An 18,017-nucleotide genomic window follows, 5' to 3' on the forward strand; every position below is an offset into this window, starting at 1 on the left:
TACTTTTGTGCATTAGGAACTACTGTATTTAGGTCAATCGACATCAATTGATAATGTTAAGAATGGATTTAGCAACTTAGACTGTGCTTTTAAAAATAGGAACTCTTCCTGTATTTCCTGGGCCCGCTGCTTTTTCAGTCTACATGCTTCTATTAGGTCAAATTATCTCAAAACTCAAGGTGAGCTACCACAACTATGCAGAAGACACACAACTTTATTTATCGATAACACCTAATGAACTCGATGCTCTTGGCTCTCTGATCCAATGTCTTTGGAGTATTTCCAATTGGATGAGTAGAAACTTTCTCAAACCAAATACGGATAAAACAGAAATCTTACTTATTGGCACAAGTGGAAATAGCAAGAGCATTAGAGATAAACTATCCCTTAAGAAAAGTCAAGGCAGAGGTAAAGAATTTAGAGGTAATCATTAACTCTTCTGGCCTAAACTTTAAATTACATATTAACCAGGTTACTGCGACTGCATTTTTTCACTTAAGGAATATAGCAACAGTTAGGCCTATTAGAACTTTACAAGACGCCGAAAAATTCATTAATGCTTTTTTTTTTAGTTGATTAGATTACTGTAATGCACTCCTAACAGGACTACCTCGAGAGAGGTTAGGAGCATGCGCTGATACAGCGCATTGCCGCACCCACCACACGACAAAGCAACTCAGGATCCAGATTAGGACCTGAAGGCAGCCATGCAAGAGGTGATACCTCAGCAGCACACTAGTTCAGATGGAGTGGAACCAGTGTAAGGTTTTTTATGGTGGCTGGTGTGCCAATCCTACCATCAACCTCCAAGTTTTTCCCTGCAGGTTGGAGGGCCTATATACAGAGCTGGATGCAGATTAACGTCATACACAGAAAACAAAACAAGAAAAACAAAATTTGAGTACATCCTACAAGTTTTTGTATTGTTACACTAGTTACTTGTCATTTACAATTGACTTTACTAATGGTTTTTAAAGCTTTAAATAATTCATTGGTCTACAAAAAAAAAAATTTGTTTGCTTCTAGGAACTTCAGAGCATCTCTTTATTAAGTTTTTTACACTGATTTCATATATGAAATCTGAATTAAGCTAGCATGTCAGGTTTATGAAAAACACATCATTGACGTTTTGACACTTTTGAATATCAATATAATATATCAACACCTGCGGTGGGCTGGCACCCTGCCCAGGGTTTGTTTCCTGCCTTGCATCCTGTGTTGGCTGGGATTGGCTCCAGCAGACCTCCGTGACCCTGTAGTTAGGATACAGCAGGTTGGATGATGGATGGATGGATATATCAACACGATATCTGGAATTTGGACTATGTCCCACCAAAATTGTTTTGATGTGTTTATTCTGAAAACAAACCAGAAGACGACACCAGAGACACATTAAAGCATATTTATGTCAGTTTATCTCAATATAAAAGTGAGGTCAGCGTGCCCAAAAATGTTGGAGGTACTCGCTTTTGTGCTTGTACTGCACATTCATGACTCTTTACAAGAACCAACAGCAGTCATCCATCATGCTCGGAGTTAATTTTTCCTGATATTAGTTTTCCATCACATTTATATTTTGATGAAATCTTTCCCCATCTCTGACTTAGATTCAGTGGAAAAAACTCAAGATGAGAATGTAAAAAATGCGTCTTTAGTGACATTCGGGCTCCTGTAAGCTAATATACTTTCAGCATATTCTCCACAAGCTCAGCATAATTCTCTGCTCTGTGCCTGTCAAGAAAATTCTGGACAACCTGCATGAATGAGGGTGCTGATTCAGTTGGCTTCAGTTTCCTTTTGAACTCATTGTCAAGCATCAGTTCACGTATTTCAGGGCCAACAAAAACACCTTCCTTAATTTTGGCTTCACTTTTCTCAAGACTAAACATATTTCTTAAATGCTGAAACGCATCTCCTTTACTGTCCAGTCATCCTAGTTGTCCAAGACCTGGAACATCATAACTAAAAAATGGGATATGCTGGACAAAAACAGTTTTCAGATTTGGAGTCAGCAAGTGAAAGGTTCAGATGAAAGAATCCCAGAAACAAAATGCTTGTTGACCAGTGAATTGCTTTGTCCTATATTTTGGAAGCCTGTCACCCTACACTCCAAGTCATAACCTTAGATCTTGAAATGGAGGTCTACATATAATTACAAGAGTCAAACTTAAAAGAAGTGGTGATTTGGCCTTTTGCTGTTATGCAAATAAAATCTGGAATACTTTAACCAATAGAAATTCACCAGGCTAATACTGTGAATCATTTAAAAAACTGCCAAAACCTTATTATTTTAATTTGGCATTATTCTTAGGTACATTTTAGTTATATTCCTAATAAACTATATGGGCATAGACTTATCATATTCTTCAGGGATCCACACTCTTTTGTAATCTCTATTATTCTCTGCTGTCTTTTCCAGCTCTTCTGTTGTAGCAGTCTGCACCACCACCACCTGGTTAAGGCACCATGCAGCCGCTATGATGATGGAATGAAGGCAAGAGTCTCAGCCGTCCACAAAACCAACTTCAATCAAATCCTATCATGTTAAGCCTGAAAACAAACAGGACGGATTTACAAACATTTATGTTAGGTGGAATGCCCAGTGTGGGCAGGTCTTTTGGCCTTGGAACCCATGCAGATTTTTTTTCCTCCAGCCAAAATGGAGTTCTTTTGTTGTTTCTATCCTCCTAGCCATCTGACCTTACCTTTTTCTTTTGTTACTCATTGTTTAATATTATTTCCTAATCCTAATTGTTTTTTTTTTCCATGCAATCTGAGCCACTTTGTTTGTATGAAAATGTGTTATAAATAAATGTTGTTGTTGCCACCTGGAGTTCAGGTGGTCTTGTCATCTGTTACTGACTATCTTTGGCCACACTTGCTCTCTAAGGAAAGTTATTTGTCCCCTAGTTTTCAAGCCATCCCTCTGTCTTTCTGTCATATTAGTTTCTCTAATTGCTGTTAGGGAGCACCCAGTACATGTGCATGGAGTATCTGGATCTCTGAAAGAAAAACTGCTCAATAGTGCAATGTAGGTTGGAGATACAGACGGGAATTAGTATAAAAGGATAACATTTGCCCCAAGTCATTGGTTTAGGAGGTGAGCAGAATGACAGGGAGAGTAAACAAGAGAAAACATTTTAAATGAATAAAATGGGGGAATATTTTGAAAATTACACATAGACAATTGGTAGGTCATTCCCTGGGAAAGAAAGTGTGACTTCACTGTTTAGCTGTGCTAACACACTAGACAGCCAGACCTCTGATGTATTTGTTTTTTATGCTTTTGTTCCCACATTTGGATGAGTGTGTATGAAGGTGCACAAATGTTATAATGTCCTTAATGAAAAGCAGTAAATCAATCTATTGCTTCTGAATTTTTTTGGAATGCTGGTAAGATAGAAAGAGATATCATAGTCAGTAATGACAATAAATGTGTTATTCTGTGGAAACAGATGCATTTTATTTACCTTGTTTAGTATGAATAGTATAATTATGTGCATATTTTTCCATGTATATCTAAAATAAACCACTCCTAACAAGTAATATTCTACAGTATACAGATTTAATTTTTTTCTCCAGCCATCTGGAGGTTTTTTTTTTTGTTTGTTTGATTTTTTCTGTCCTCCCTGGGCATCAGGCCTTACTTTTACTCTATTTTAATTAGTGTTCCCTAATTCTATTTTCTTATTTATTTTGTCTTTTTTCTCTTTCTTAATTATGTAAAGCACTTTCAGCTACATCATTTGTATGAAAATGTGCTATATAAATAAATGTTGTTGCTGTTGTTGTAGTACATGTAAAATAGTGGATAGTTTACTCCCTGTCAAAGTTATATTGTTTTCAAAATCTTTGCAAGTGCAGCAAATCTGTATTGAAATGGAAGTTGGATGGATCTTTGGGAAATGCAAGAAATCCAGAACATCTAAAGAATGCCCACATAGGCATACAGTACAGAATTCCATATAGACAGTGAAGAGAAAAGATTCATTATTATTGTATATTTGTTGAAACACCTAAAATATCAGTAAATATGGCCATTTGTGCATGCTATATTCTGAAGTGAGCTAAGTGGCTTATTTGGGGTCATATAAAGATGCAAGGCCAAGATTTTAATTGATAGCCTTTGTGGCCTGTAGAGGGTGCTCCAGCTCCCTAATACACAGCCACAACTCCAGCAACAAACAAGCCTTTTATTTGGGAAACTCTTGTCTTTAAGAATTTCTCACAGCTTAACATTCAAAGCACAAAACACTTGTTTCTTCCTTGCCTTTTTCTCTCTCTCTTTTAGTCACCTTCTTCTGCCAGCAAGCTTCATCCCTCTTCCTCCTGAATCTGGATCCTGGAGCTGTGGCAGTGGGCTCCTTTTATGTAACTCCTGGGAGTACTTCTGGTGTCCTGTGCTTGTGCTCCAGAAGCACTTCCAGGTGAGATGGGGGCCAGACATAGTGGGCTCCAATCCCTTCAACTGGGTGGCACCCAGTGCCCCCCCCTTCACGTTGGAGGAGGGCCCTTAAACACACGTGAGCAAATGGGCTCATGTGCCACCATGTTAGGAGACTGGGACTTTCTTTCATGGATCACCTTTCTCCTCTAGGATACGGCAACAGCCTGGGTCATTCTATGTGATAAAGAGAGACATCTGCTCTGTATCCCCTTCAACTTTCTAGCAACCGCCTGTGGATTGGTGGGGGTTCTGGACAGCACAGATGCCAACATCAACAAGCCTCTCCATCTCGTCCAGCCTTTACACATTGTCCTCCGTTACTGGGCTGTCAGTCATCTTGCCCTTTTCAACTGTCGGAATCCCGGCAACTCACCATCCTTCAGACATCTTGTCCAGAGGGCAATTCACTCTGGGTCCCCTTTTAAATTATGGTACAGAAAACACTCATCTGCACTACCACATTTAATCAGGATGGAGAGTCCGACACCATGTCTCTTCAGACATTCCTGAACTGTCTTCAAGATTGCCTCAGCCATCCTCTCCAAGCCGTCAATCACCTTCTTCAGTAAGTCGATTCTATGCAAAATATCCAATACAGGCTGTGGGGCATCTTTTCCAGATATACAAAACTAATAGTCCAAACTAAGTTAACTGTTTAGGCTTAGACTCTTTTGTGCTCGGGAAAGCCCTTTGTCTGGCCCACCACCCCCATTTCCAACAATTTTCCTGGTGAGAACTCAGCACATATTTCCCAAGCCCTCAATGCTCCAGGGAAGGTGGTTTGGGCAGTCACTGCCCCCTCCCCCCTTTGCAGGATCCCATTCATTGGGTGAGTCCTCAGGCAAATTGCCGGAGATTCTTCCATGAGCAGAAGGGCCAGATCCTCCTTGTTCACATCGCAAGAGTTCATCCTCTGATTGTCCCATAACGACGCAGGTTTTGGCCATAGACGAGCATCTGGGCATTCTCCATCAAGGAGGGAGGCATACAATACAATACAATATATTTTTATATAGCCCAAAATCACACAAGGAGAGCCGCAATGTGCTTTAACAGGCCCTGCCTCTTGACAGCCCCCCAGCCTTGACTAAGAAGACAAGGAAAAACTCCCAAAAAAAAAAACCCAGTAGGAAAAAAATGGAAGAAACCTCGGGAAAGGCAGTCAAAGAGAGATCCCTTTCCAGGTAGGTTGGGCGTGCAGTGGGTGTTAAAAAGAAGGGGGTCAATACAATACACAGAACAGAACAAATCCTCAATACAGTATAAAAATAAAAATTTTAGAAGTACGTAGCAGAATTTAACAGTGGATGATATCACATAATATGATTTGGATTTGTTTAGAGTCCTGGAGACCTCATCCATGAAGCTGCCTCCCCCATTTGGCCAGTGCTGGGCCAGCCAATGCGATGAAAGGACCCCTCTTTCCCATGATTCCTGCAATCCTCCATCAGGGATGACTTTATCATAGGCAGGCACAACAACTTGGCAGGTAGGCCATGGCACCAAGTGCCACATTTGAGTACCGAGAAGAGAAACAGAATAGGTGAGGGTTAGTATCCAATTATAACTATCATGTTACTTATGTTTTAGTGCTAATGACTAACAACAGATATGCAGTCTGTACAGTTAATCAGCAGACCATTCCGCAGTTTAGAGGCCATGTAACTAAAAGCTCGACCTCCAACTGTTGTTTTATTAATTCTTGGAATCATAAGTAGACCGGCATCTTGAGATCTTAATGTGCGCTCTGGTTTGTAAGTCAGGATAAGTTTAGACAAGTAAGCTGGACCTTGGCCATTTAATGCTTTATATGTCAAAAGGAGGATTTTGAAATCTTCCCTAAACTTAACCGGGAGCCAGTGTAAGGATTTAAGAACTGGAGTTAGGTGTTCGCATTTTCTTGTTCTTGTGATAATTCTTGCAGCAGCATTTTGGATTAACTGGAGCCTGTATAAAGAACCATCCTAGCAATATATCCTTGCCACCTAGCAATCTGGTTTAGATAATGTCTTGTGTATGCTCAAGGCAGATAAGGATGCCAGCCATCCTCCACATTTTGTAGTGTAAAGTCCAGTACTTTAGTTGCAGTGACTGACCAAGGATGATAGAAGATGGACAGAGGAATGGCCATAAGGTTGTCACACCTATTTTGCATTACAGGCGTTAAACCCAGGCTATTTGAGTGAATATCAGGTGTCCTTACCATTAGAAATGGGATGATCATATTTACATGTGTGAGCCTGTAGTTGTTTGAGGCTCTGCTGCTAGGTGAGATACTAATACTACCTTATATTTACTTTTGCAAAGCCAAAACAATTGTTTACACTTTCTGATAATTTAAAATATACTCAACAGAGAAAAATGTTGTTTTATGTCAACTTTCATGCCATGCTGTCTCACAGTTCGCATCTCAAATCTAAATACATGCATGTTAGGTAGCCTGGCAGTTCTAACTTGGGCAGTGTGAGTCCGAGCATGCCTGTGCCATGCAAAAGACTACTGCCCTGTCCTGGTCTGCTCCCTGCTCTGTGCCCTGTAATGATGGGATAGACTCCAGCCTCTAAAACTCTGAACTAGATTGTGTTGTTTAAAAATGGACAGATGGATGGTTAGACGGGTAGACCTTTCATGTTGAACTCAGTCCTAACTGTTGTGTACAATCAGGTAAGCAATTTGCTCACAACCTGTAAGGTGATTTTGACTGAATTGGTAGCTTTGTGCTTGTCACCCTAGGACCGTAACTGCTGGGCCACAATCATTATCTGGATATTGTCTTTAACAAGTTTAATTTTAACTATTCTGTTGACTTATTTATTTTATTTTTCAATTTCAAGGTCATTTGTATTTTTTCCATATCTGTTACCTTGTATAGCTCACTGAGCTCTTAAGAGGAAATGCACTGAATATCATTAAACTGAATTACACTGAATTTATTTCCAGTCCAAAGCAAATTGACTGATGTCTGAAATTCATTTCAAAATATATTAATAATAATAATTATTATTATTATTAACATTTATATTGCACTTTATATAAACTGGGGACCATCTCAAACTATAGGCTCCTATATTTTCAGATATGTGCGATTTACTTGGAGAAGTCTGAAATGCCTTATATATATCAGATGTATTTTGGAATATATAAAAGAAATTATGCATTTTAAAATATCATGCAACTGAGCAGGATGCAATTTTTAACAAATCTTGAAATGCAGGCGAAATATTTTAAAGTATATTTTAAAATACCCCGAAACGCACGTAGTATCAGATATCTAAAACGATCTTTTGAAGAAATCTTAATATGCACTCCAATGACCTTAAGGTACATCAAAACGTATATTGTGAATGTACTTAGAAAGAAGAGAAAAACCAAGATTAGACTCTTTTTTGGGAGCTCTGTAGTAGTCGCTGTTCAGATCAGGGGAAACGTCTCTGTGTAACTCAGATGCCCTCTTGTAACCCATGTTCGTAAAGCTTTTGTTGTTGTTAAAAAAAAGCCTAGGGAGAGAAACTATTTCCGGATAGACTGCGCACGCAGTAGGCTAAAGAGTGCTATGTATGATGGCTTCGTTTTTTCGATTCTGTTTGCGATGTTGTAGTGATGACGAATCCGGACACGTCCCTTTAAAGGAGATGCCGATGGTGCAGCTTGACACAGATCATATGGGTAAGATGCATCTTTATTCTAACTGTAAAAAAATTGAAAAACATGTTTACTGGATGTAGTAATAAGAGGGCGTGTATGTGTGTCTTAAAGTCATGAGACAACTAAGCCAATTCTTCCAAAGCGCTACCTAAATCTTAGGAACTGTTATCAAAGTCATGAGTCGTGGCCCCCCAAAGGGCGTTGTTCGACCTTATGTGTTTTTTTAAAACTAACAGCAACAAGAGTGAAGCTTCTTTCAGTCCAGTCCCCCTGTAAGGTCTATACAGACAATAAATCAAAATACTGATACTTTTCACAAACACTCGAGTCTGACTGTCAATTGAAGAAGACAGCTTACATGCCCAAGAGCACGGAAATATGGACACGACCCACAGAGACACGTCTAAAAGCAATTTTGGCTTCTCTGTAAAAGAGGCTATCCCGCTATCCAGCCCCTAACTGGCTCTGTTGTGTTTACGTTGCAGCTCTAAGCAGGACGCTTTCCCTTCTCAGACCAGCCTCCTTCGCGGAAGTAATTTGCATGCCGTACGGGTAACCCGGTGTTCCTCCTCATTTTTGCGGGTGTGTTGTAGAGTGGTTTGTATTGCGCCTTGTAAAGGACAGGAACTATGGAATGAGTTCGCAGTCAAAAATAACTCGTGGTAATCTACGACAGATTTACATTTCACACGTGTGAATTACGCTTACTGAAAATTAGTACAGTTCTTAAAATGCTTTATTTATCATTTTTACCAATATAATAAACAAATTGTTAACGTTAGTAAAATATACAGGGTGGTCCAGATCTAATTATGCAGACCCAGATCGTCTGGATGACTTTGATTTATGCGGGGATGATTCCAGTTCGGCTCGAAGGCGATTCTTCATGTTGTCAGTTCGCACACTTCTCGATGGTCCGGGAATTTTCGGGTGATTTTCTATGTAATAAACGTAATAAGTTATAGCGTGATGAAAATTGCATAATTAGATCTGGACCACCCTATAGCTTAAATATATACGATGTATAAAACAAACATGTTAATAGTTCTTTTAACGTTCTTATTTTTAATATTTTGAGTGTTTTTTACATTCAGTTCCATTTCTGTTTTAAAGAAACTAATATTTGATGTGTATTTGATCCATTTCATTTTATGGATGTGGTATTTGCAAATAATAATAAATGAATTATAAATATACATCTGTTCTCCGCATCTGGGCGTGTAAAATAAAACATCAAAATCTTCGAAAGATATATGAATATTCAAAGACAATTAACATAATGCTGGACAAAGATTTTTAAGTGCCTTTCTGACAGCCTGGGTGTCACAATCCCTCCTAGAGCATTAACAGCTGTGTTTGGTGCACAGACTTATTTTGTTTAACTGGTAGAATCCTAACTCTCCTCTTTCAGTGGGTAACTGATGTTTTATACTATTTGAAATTGGAAAAAATCTAATTCTCAGTTAGAGGATCTGTACAGAACATTTTCAAAACCTGGCAGGATCTAATCAATTATATACAGGTAGAATAAGCTCTTAAAGCACTGAGGAAGTAACTCTCTTCCCATTTCTTTTTCTTCTCCATTTATCTTTAACCGCCAATTAAACTCATCAATTTATTTATTTTTACTAGCTTTAAGTTTTACTCCGTTGGCCATGCACTCTTTCTCAGGGGTGGGGTTGATTTGTTTTCAATATTTTGAATAATTTTGTATGACACTTCCTTAATTGTATTAGTCAGACAATACATACTTGACATCATCAAAACATTTTGCCAATTAATATTTAAAAATTTAGAATTAAGTAGGGTTTTGCCCGTGGAATATAAAATATAGCGAGGGTAGATGCAGGAGGAGGGTTAGAGTTGGCGGGCGGGGCTCTGTCGTGCGTACCCCATGGTTGGGCGACTTAGTCAATTATATATATATAGATTACAAGATGGCATGTAAAGTTAGCATGAGATGCACTTTTGCCAGCTTCTTGCTTGTATAAGACGAATGCATTCCAAATGCACTGTTCCACCAGATGACGAAATATCTTTTTGTAATATTTCTTTTGTTGCCTCTGAATAACAGGATAGAAAGTCAATTCTTGATCAGCATGATCTACACCACCCATCGTGCTATTGTAGTCGGCCACAGCACAACTTTTCATAACCTGCTTGTTGCCTTTTGTTTGTACAGTGACTGTAGTTGCATTAAGTATAGCGCTAAGAAGACAAACATCTTTCTTGTCCTTCCATTTCAGCGCAAGCGCTTTTCCCTTTTATCAAGCTAGTAGCTCACCTCACTGTGATTTAGCTCTGTCAAGGTCTTCAGACATGCCATGACAGTTGGGATGCACTGTTCCATATGCATCAGTTTTTCTTTGCAGCGAGGTATCAAATAGCTCTGGCGAAGTATAAAAGTTGTCCATGGTTACACAGTAACCTTGATCCAGCAGAGCATCTATCAAAGTCCGCACCAATGACGTAGCCGTTCTCATTGTATTTTGGATCAAACATTTTTCCTTTCCCTGTTTACAGAACCAAATTCCAAATGTATCCCATTTTAGATTCACAAAGCTCATAATACTTTATGCCAAATCTTGCTCTTTTTGATGCAATGTACCTCATCCATTTTGCTACAATAGCCTGGTATATCTCCCAAATGTTCTTCAGAGTGCTGGATGGGTATTCTCATCAAAGTCTTAATTGTCGGTAAAATGCAGATATTTCATAATTGGTGAAAACCTACACTCTTATGTAATTTCTCCAAAGAACGGTTTTGCCAAAATTTTGTTCTTGGACCAGTGCAATCACTGCTTAGTTGTTTCACTACAAGTCTTTGCAATATCCATAAGCCTAAAAAGGCCCAGATATCATCAGCAGTTACTGGTTTCCATCTTTTTGAACAGGAAATTTGCTTAGGTGTATGGTTACTTACCCAACACTGTTCAGCTTAACAGTTTGTTTTGACAGCAATTTTTTCGATCACGTTATCATCCAAGAATAACTTCAGGTAAGTGAGTGGATCTTGGCTGTCAATGTCCACTTTTATTCCTGGCTGCCCCACAAAATCAAAACAAGGTGGCACTGATTTATTTGAAGCTGGGACAACAGATAGCCAGACATGAGGGTCACTTTTGGATATATCAGAATCACGTTCAAGACACCATTATTATCGGGGTTGGGGGTTACTGATCATTACAGGTGAGAGGAGAAGACGCAACGACACCTTTGCCCATGTGATGCTTGAACATAATGATTGCGCAAGACCTTCCTGTAACATTTTCCAAGTAATGCTCAGGACTTGTGCTGACAGCACTTTTCAGCCCGAGTGATTCTCCATTCTAATGCTTACGCAAGATCCTTCTGTATAGTTGCCCAAGTGACACTCGGTACTAACGCTTTTAGTACGGTTTTTGCAGCCTGAGTATTGCTCGGGTCTAACGCTAAGGAGGTTAAGGGTAGTTCTGACACCGATGAGAACATATTAATTCTCTCAATTGTCTTTATAATCTCCTGGGGCCTCATGTTAACATGGCATAAGCACAAAAGCCGAAATTTGCTTACTTACAGAAAAATACAGATGCAGGAATTTGTGCGCACTGCAACTTCCACGTTCTTCCACTACATAAATCCCGATCAGCATGAAAAGTAACGCTCGTGCACGCGCTTCATGTAACTCCTAACTCCTCCCAGAATTACGCTTCATTGAATATGCAAATCAATATAAATCGCCCTTAAGCTCAGCCTTCTGTGAAAAGATAATGGGAAAAGCACGGGGGAAAATATAAGAATTTCAGTGAATACCAAGTGGAGGCAAAGGAAAAACATACTATTTGTTTAATCAAACCGTGGTATAATCAACAAAAGGAAGTTGATCGAGTGATATAATGTTTTGGAGAAACTTGAAAGCTCACGTTCACAAAGTCGCACAGTGCCAGAAATAAAAAACAAAATCACATATCTAAGTCGCCGTGAAAAGGCGAGTTGTAGCCCACTGTCTGAGTGTCATATGAAAGCTTATTAGGGTACAGAGAAAAAAAAGGCACACAGTGGGGGAAAAGCAGGAAATGTCAACTTCAATCTCGAAATTTCCACTTTAATCACGTAGTTTATTTTGTCATTAAAGTAGAACATCATAAACGTCATCTTAATATCGTTTAATTAACCACTTTCTCAAATCACATCGTAATTAAAGTATAGCACGTTAAATGCTTTGTTTTGTATTTGATCTTCTTTGTGCTCTATGTGTGTGAATCACTACGTGCTTCTTAAACCGGCTCTCTTCCTCTGACAGGACACAGAATCCATTACATTCATGATATTACAGCTCTCTGAATAACTAAAATACTGAGATGTATACATGATATCATTTTCATGATGATAGGAGTTAAAGCACGTTATTAAACATGGGAACACGGCGCAGTGATTGTGTGCGAGCTTCGATGAAATTATTTATTGCAGCAGTACTCATGGGCGGCTCTAGGCAGAGAAAGAATCGGTGGCCCTTCGCCCGCCAATGTCAATATGGTATCTTATGCATGGTGGATGGCCACGTCCGTTGCGGACACTGCATAGCCGCCTCATGCTCATTACACAAGCATTTAACTTTTGTTGAAATTTGCTGCTGCATTTTTAACTGTGTCGTTATTTTCTCTTTCTGTTTTATATTCAATATATATTGGCATGGCTGCCCCTGCAGTTCTTGCTTTTCTTTCTCCAAGTAACCGATCGCCATACAATCAGCTCTGTAATAGACGTTAAGCCATCTGTAAGCTTAGAGCGCCGATTCTTCAAAACGTTTAAGGAACATTGAAATATTTTCGTAGTACATGTTTAATTATTCTATCCTTCACGCCAGTCCCAGTGAAGAATATAGATTATTTAAATGAAGTTAAAATTTTATCTGTATAATATAATAAACATATTTTGCTGCATTTCATCTTAAAAATGATATCGTCATCATATGTAAATACGCGCTTTATAAAGTGGCTCAGGTTGTGCAATATTATAACTGTAGTGCAAGTTTACAGTGGGGTGATTGTACTTATAAGTACAAACAGTTCTACAAGGCGCAATTGATTGAGTGCATTTACAGTTCTTGGGATGAAACTGTTTCTGAACCGCGAGGTCCGTACAGGAAAGGCTTTGAAATGTTTTGCCGTGGCTGAGGTAACGTGTGCTTGATACTGTATACCGATAATTCTCTTTCTGATCAGCTGCTGCTGAGATTCACACTTAGATACAGTGATATAAATACTTGGAGTGGTGCAGTGAGAGTAATATGGAAAATGATGATCCACTGTGGCAAATGGGAGCAGCTGAAAGAAGAAGAAGGTGCAGTGAGAGTAACAACGCTAAAGCAGTTATGGTATTTGGAATACCATGCCTATTCCCTGGACCATTATATTGTTACAGGTTAATTACAATCAGATGCATTACACTAATAAACAATATGCAGTTAGTTTCAGTGTATTTATAAAGGCGCGTCAGGAAAATAAGAAGTAACCACACAGGAACAGTAGCATTGCTTTGATGCTGGGTGCCGCCAGTTTGCAAAACCGAGCGGAGAACTTGCGTACGACAAGGTATGAGGTACCGTGGAAAAGTGTGTGGCTTTACGCCAAGTGTAGGTTTTATACATCGCAATTTGAACGTGGAAAAGTTCTTATGCAACATTTCTGTGCATTCGCACCGTTTATACATTAGGCCCATGGTCATTTCTTTAAAAAAATTGTGGTGTCATCAGCAAATTGACAAATTTTAACTCCTCTTCCATATAGACTGATACCTCGAAAATGACTGGTTTCAATGTGAAGGACCATTGTTTACAGTACTTCTTCTCTTAACAAAACAATTCTTTTACTGCTTTAATCAAGTAATAATATATACTATGTAGATTTATTGAGGGTTCACGTGCAGATTGGTGCAATAACTAAATAATATTTGCACCAAAAACACAGTTTTGTTTTCAGCACTCAGAATAACCATCCAATCAAGCCACCATCTTGTACAGCCTACAAGCAGAAATCTGAGGCATGAACAAAGTGTCAAAAATACGTCATTGGATACACAAGGCATTCTCTATCGAGGAGGAAACTCTTGATTTTTGTTACTACCCATGTGCAACAAAGGTGGAAATATGTAGGGCCAACCCAACATGCTGAATTCACAGGTATTTCTGCTAGTTTACTTGTTGCTGCACAGCATTTGCTTTTGGTTTACAGAGCGTAAAAAAGTAGTTTGTTTATTCATGCTAATTATAGTTGGTTAATAGTTGATGTCAGTCAACTAATTCAATAAAAAGTTTAGGGTTTCTCAATACCATTACGTGTATTGTATCTTTTTCATTCTTATAATTTTTTTTAATTTATTAATATTTTTTTTACCAACTTACATTGAATTTGAATTGAAGAAATATTTAAGAATATGTGCAACGCTTCTGTGCAGCCTTTTTTTATGGATAGGCACAGTATTTTAATTTCAAAGTAAGTGTAATGTTAAAATCTGTTGAAGCAGATATACATATAAACATTGTTGATTGATGACATTCAAGAAATAGTCCAAATCCAGTGATGGTTGATGTAAAATGCTAATTATCCTGTGTCTGAGTCTGTCTAGCACATGTGTCACCAATGAAAAAGCAAATATATAGATCAGCAAAACATATTTACTAGACTGCTACAACAAAACTTAATTTTATCTACAACTTGCCTGTGAACCGTATGTAGTTTGTGTTCACCGAACTCTATGCTGTATTAATCTTATTCTTATGGAAAAAAAATACGCTTTTTGCCATGACTACAGTACCAGCAACAGTACAGTGCGGTAATGATAATCAGATATATGCTTAAATAGCCGTCTTCTAGATATGAAACTTTATGAACAACTTAGCGTGACGCATTACTAGGTAGCAGCTGTGACATGCTTTTGCATAATAAATAATAACCAACTATAATCCGTATGAATAAAGTATAACATACATTACCTCCCTTTTTTATGTTCTGTAAACTAAGAAAAAATGTTTTACAAGAAGTAAACTCTAATAGAAATACCTGTGAATTCAGCGCGTTGGTTTGGTTCTAAATCTTTCCAGCTTTATGGCACATGCATAGTAACAAAAATGGATTGTTTCTTCCTCGATAGAGAATGCCTTGTGCATCAAACACCGTATTTTTGACACTTTCTTCACACCTAAGAACTATATTTGTAATTTTTAGAATCGCATTTTAAATTTGTTGTAAATTATTACAGTTTTTGACAGCAATCTTACTCCATAAGGAACAGGGAAATTTTGTTTTGTGTGTTGCTGCCACCAGTGGGTATTGCAAGGAGTAGATTCATACAAAGAGCCGGAAAGGACTGGCAGAGAAAAGTCAAAAGTTGATAAGTAATTAGTTGCATTTCTTTTTTAAACTTCCTCAAAATTCAGGTATGCTTTCACATCAAAATAGACCAACCATCCTGTATCTGTCTTCTTTTTTTACTTTGTCATGGGGAACCGAAGCTTCAGATGTAAGGCAGGAGAGACCAGTGGTTGTGGGGCACTGCACATAATTATTAGTAGACTTTGCTCCAACCAATTATTTAATTGGAAGCCAAACCTTGTCATTTAAGTAAGACTAATGTTTAATTAAGTGCTTTGCCTAGGCAAACTGTCTACCGGTTTTAGAAGTTACTTATAGTGCAGTTTTGATTTCTCTTATATATTCAGAAACGCTTTTTGCTGCTGTGGTTTTTAGTGCAGATTAGTAATTGTTAATTTGCTTAGTACAGTTTTACATTTTCAGTATCCCTGCCTTCAGTTTACTATGAGACACAAATAAAAAGCAGCCATTGGCTAATGTGGTCCACTTTTAACACTAGAATTCCTGAAGCATACAAAAAAAACTCAGAATCTCGGCCCACCTTAAATCCCTTCACACCTCTCCATCAGCGTCTTTTGTTTTGTAAATGCATCCCTCCTTGATGGAGCTCAGCTTGCAGGCAAAAAGGTCTCCCAGCTCAAGCCAAGTCACCTTTATCTATGTGTGGGGTGTCTGGAGTTGTAAGTGAAGTTGTGGAGTGCTCGTTTTTTTTTTTTATTATTTAGTTTTATTCTCTCAGCGACACACACTTAGCACAACAAACTTCCCTCTCCCTCTTTGAGTTGATGGAATGTATCTTCATTCTTTTCCCAAGAGCAGCACTGTGGCTGATGCCTGCTCAGAACTGTTTGTTGTAGTGGCAATCAAAGATACGATGTCCCATGACTAGATATTTGAGTATGTGGACATCAAAGCAAATCACTCAATTCAAATGAAAATGGACATTTATTAACATCCTAAAACACTAGAAGCCAATTGATTTTGTGTAAAATTGTTCCACAGAAATGATGATTTTTCTGTTTTGCTCACATTTGTGTGGCAACCATGACATTGTTGGGGATTGAGAATATCCTTTTTTGTTTGACATGATTCTTTAATCTTTTGTAATTAAATACAACCCTGCTATAATTTATTGTTTAGGTTACAGCATTATTTAGTGAAAGTCACATGCTGGACACATCACTGTTCTGCATAGCAACATTATTGTTATTCACCATCACAAAGTGCCATGAAAGCAAAGAATATGACAATATCTGATTGATAAAATGATAAGTACAATAAATGTTAAAACTGTAATAAAATTTAAAACAATTGTTTAGTATTGATTGATTTAAGGAGGAGCTTGGAAATAATAAAATATGAGTGGGCATTGTGCAGTTAGAGAAAGCAATCAAAACTAGGGAAGCTGTAGAGTACAGTGTTCATTTCAGGGAGCTTGTTATAAAATAACTGTTTTAAGATTTAATTGCTCTTTGAAATGCCTCTAGGTTTAATTTAATTTACTATCAATGAAGCATTGCAAATCACGTAGTGTTTAAAACCATAAAGAAGACGGAATTTTCATTAACACATTTGAAGCAACTATTTGGAGGAGTACGCAATCTAACACTAAAAGACTTTAGTTTCTCCTTGTACTGGATTAACAGCCTGGACAGGTATTCAGTTGTGGTATTTTGGTGTTCACAGCTTTTTCTAACTGATCGATCTAGGATGTGACATGATCATATTGTTTAGACTCCAGCACTTTCATTTTTATCTTGTTATAGTCTGTTGTTGCTTCAGAAAGAAAAGCACTGAGGAGAAAATTACTGAAGTCGAAGTGATGAAAAAGAACTTGGGCATCTGAAAACATGGAACACAGAAGGACTCTGAACCAATCACTCAAGAAATGGAGTGACTTGAGTGTAGTCGAAGAAGCTCTAAGTTCAGTTAAATTTAAAGCAAAATGCTGTGACTCCTGCCTAAGGATGATGTAATCCACTCTATTATTTTTTGAGAATGAGCCAGACTTCATGAGTTATGTTGGAAATCCTGCTAAAAGCATTTTTTTTGTCTTACTGGTTATTCATCCATCGAAGGTAGTAACCGGTGTAATTATGTTTTAGTTTTGTGTGATGTGAAAGCCTATCACAGCAGTACTGGGTACACAGCAGGAGCCAACACTACATATGGATTCAGTCCAACGCGGTGTATTCATGCACACACCTTTAGATAAATGCAATCAAAACGTTCACAACTTACAGCAATGTCATATCCTTGTCCAAAAGTCCACACGAGTCCATGACCTAAAAAAACAAACTGAGAAAACATCTCATCATGTATTTTTCTAATTCATAACTTAAGTTGAAAAACCCTAGAATATACTTTATATTTTAATCTTTTGTACAGGCAAGAATGATCATTCAGGTGAAATTTGTTAATAATAAGATAAAATCCCTCCTACATTGTGTTGCTAAAAGAGGGGAGATTAAAAAAATGATGACAATGTTAAGTTCAGAGATCCTAAGCTTTATTAATTGAACAAAAATGAGAGTCCGTAGTCAGTCATACTTTAGCTTTTCTACAGCTACTTT

General features: G+C 38.0%; 1 protein-coding gene across 1 annotated transcript in view; it reads left to right on the forward strand.

Annotated features, from left to right (window-relative positions):
• The first annotated feature begins 7,942 nt into the window (after positions 1-7,942).
• LOC120523512 (SPRY domain-containing protein 7) overlaps positions 7,943-18,017 on the forward strand; it is a 43,736-nt gene continuing 33,661 nt past the window's right edge. The window contains exon 1 of the mRNA XM_039744894.1: positions 7,943-8,113. Within this exon, the coding sequence (XP_039600828.1) occupies positions 8,005-8,113 (109 nt within the window). The 5' untranslated portion in view covers positions 7,943-8,004. The remainder of the gene's footprint in view (positions 8,114-18,017) is intronic.

Source organism: Polypterus senegalus, chromosome 2 (genome assembly GCF_016835505.1).
Source record: "Polypterus senegalus isolate Bchr_013 chromosome 2, ASM1683550v1, whole genome shotgun sequence".
In the NCBI taxonomy this organism is placed as follows: Eukaryota; Metazoa; Chordata; class Cladistia; order Polypteriformes; family Polypteridae; genus Polypterus; species Polypterus senegalus.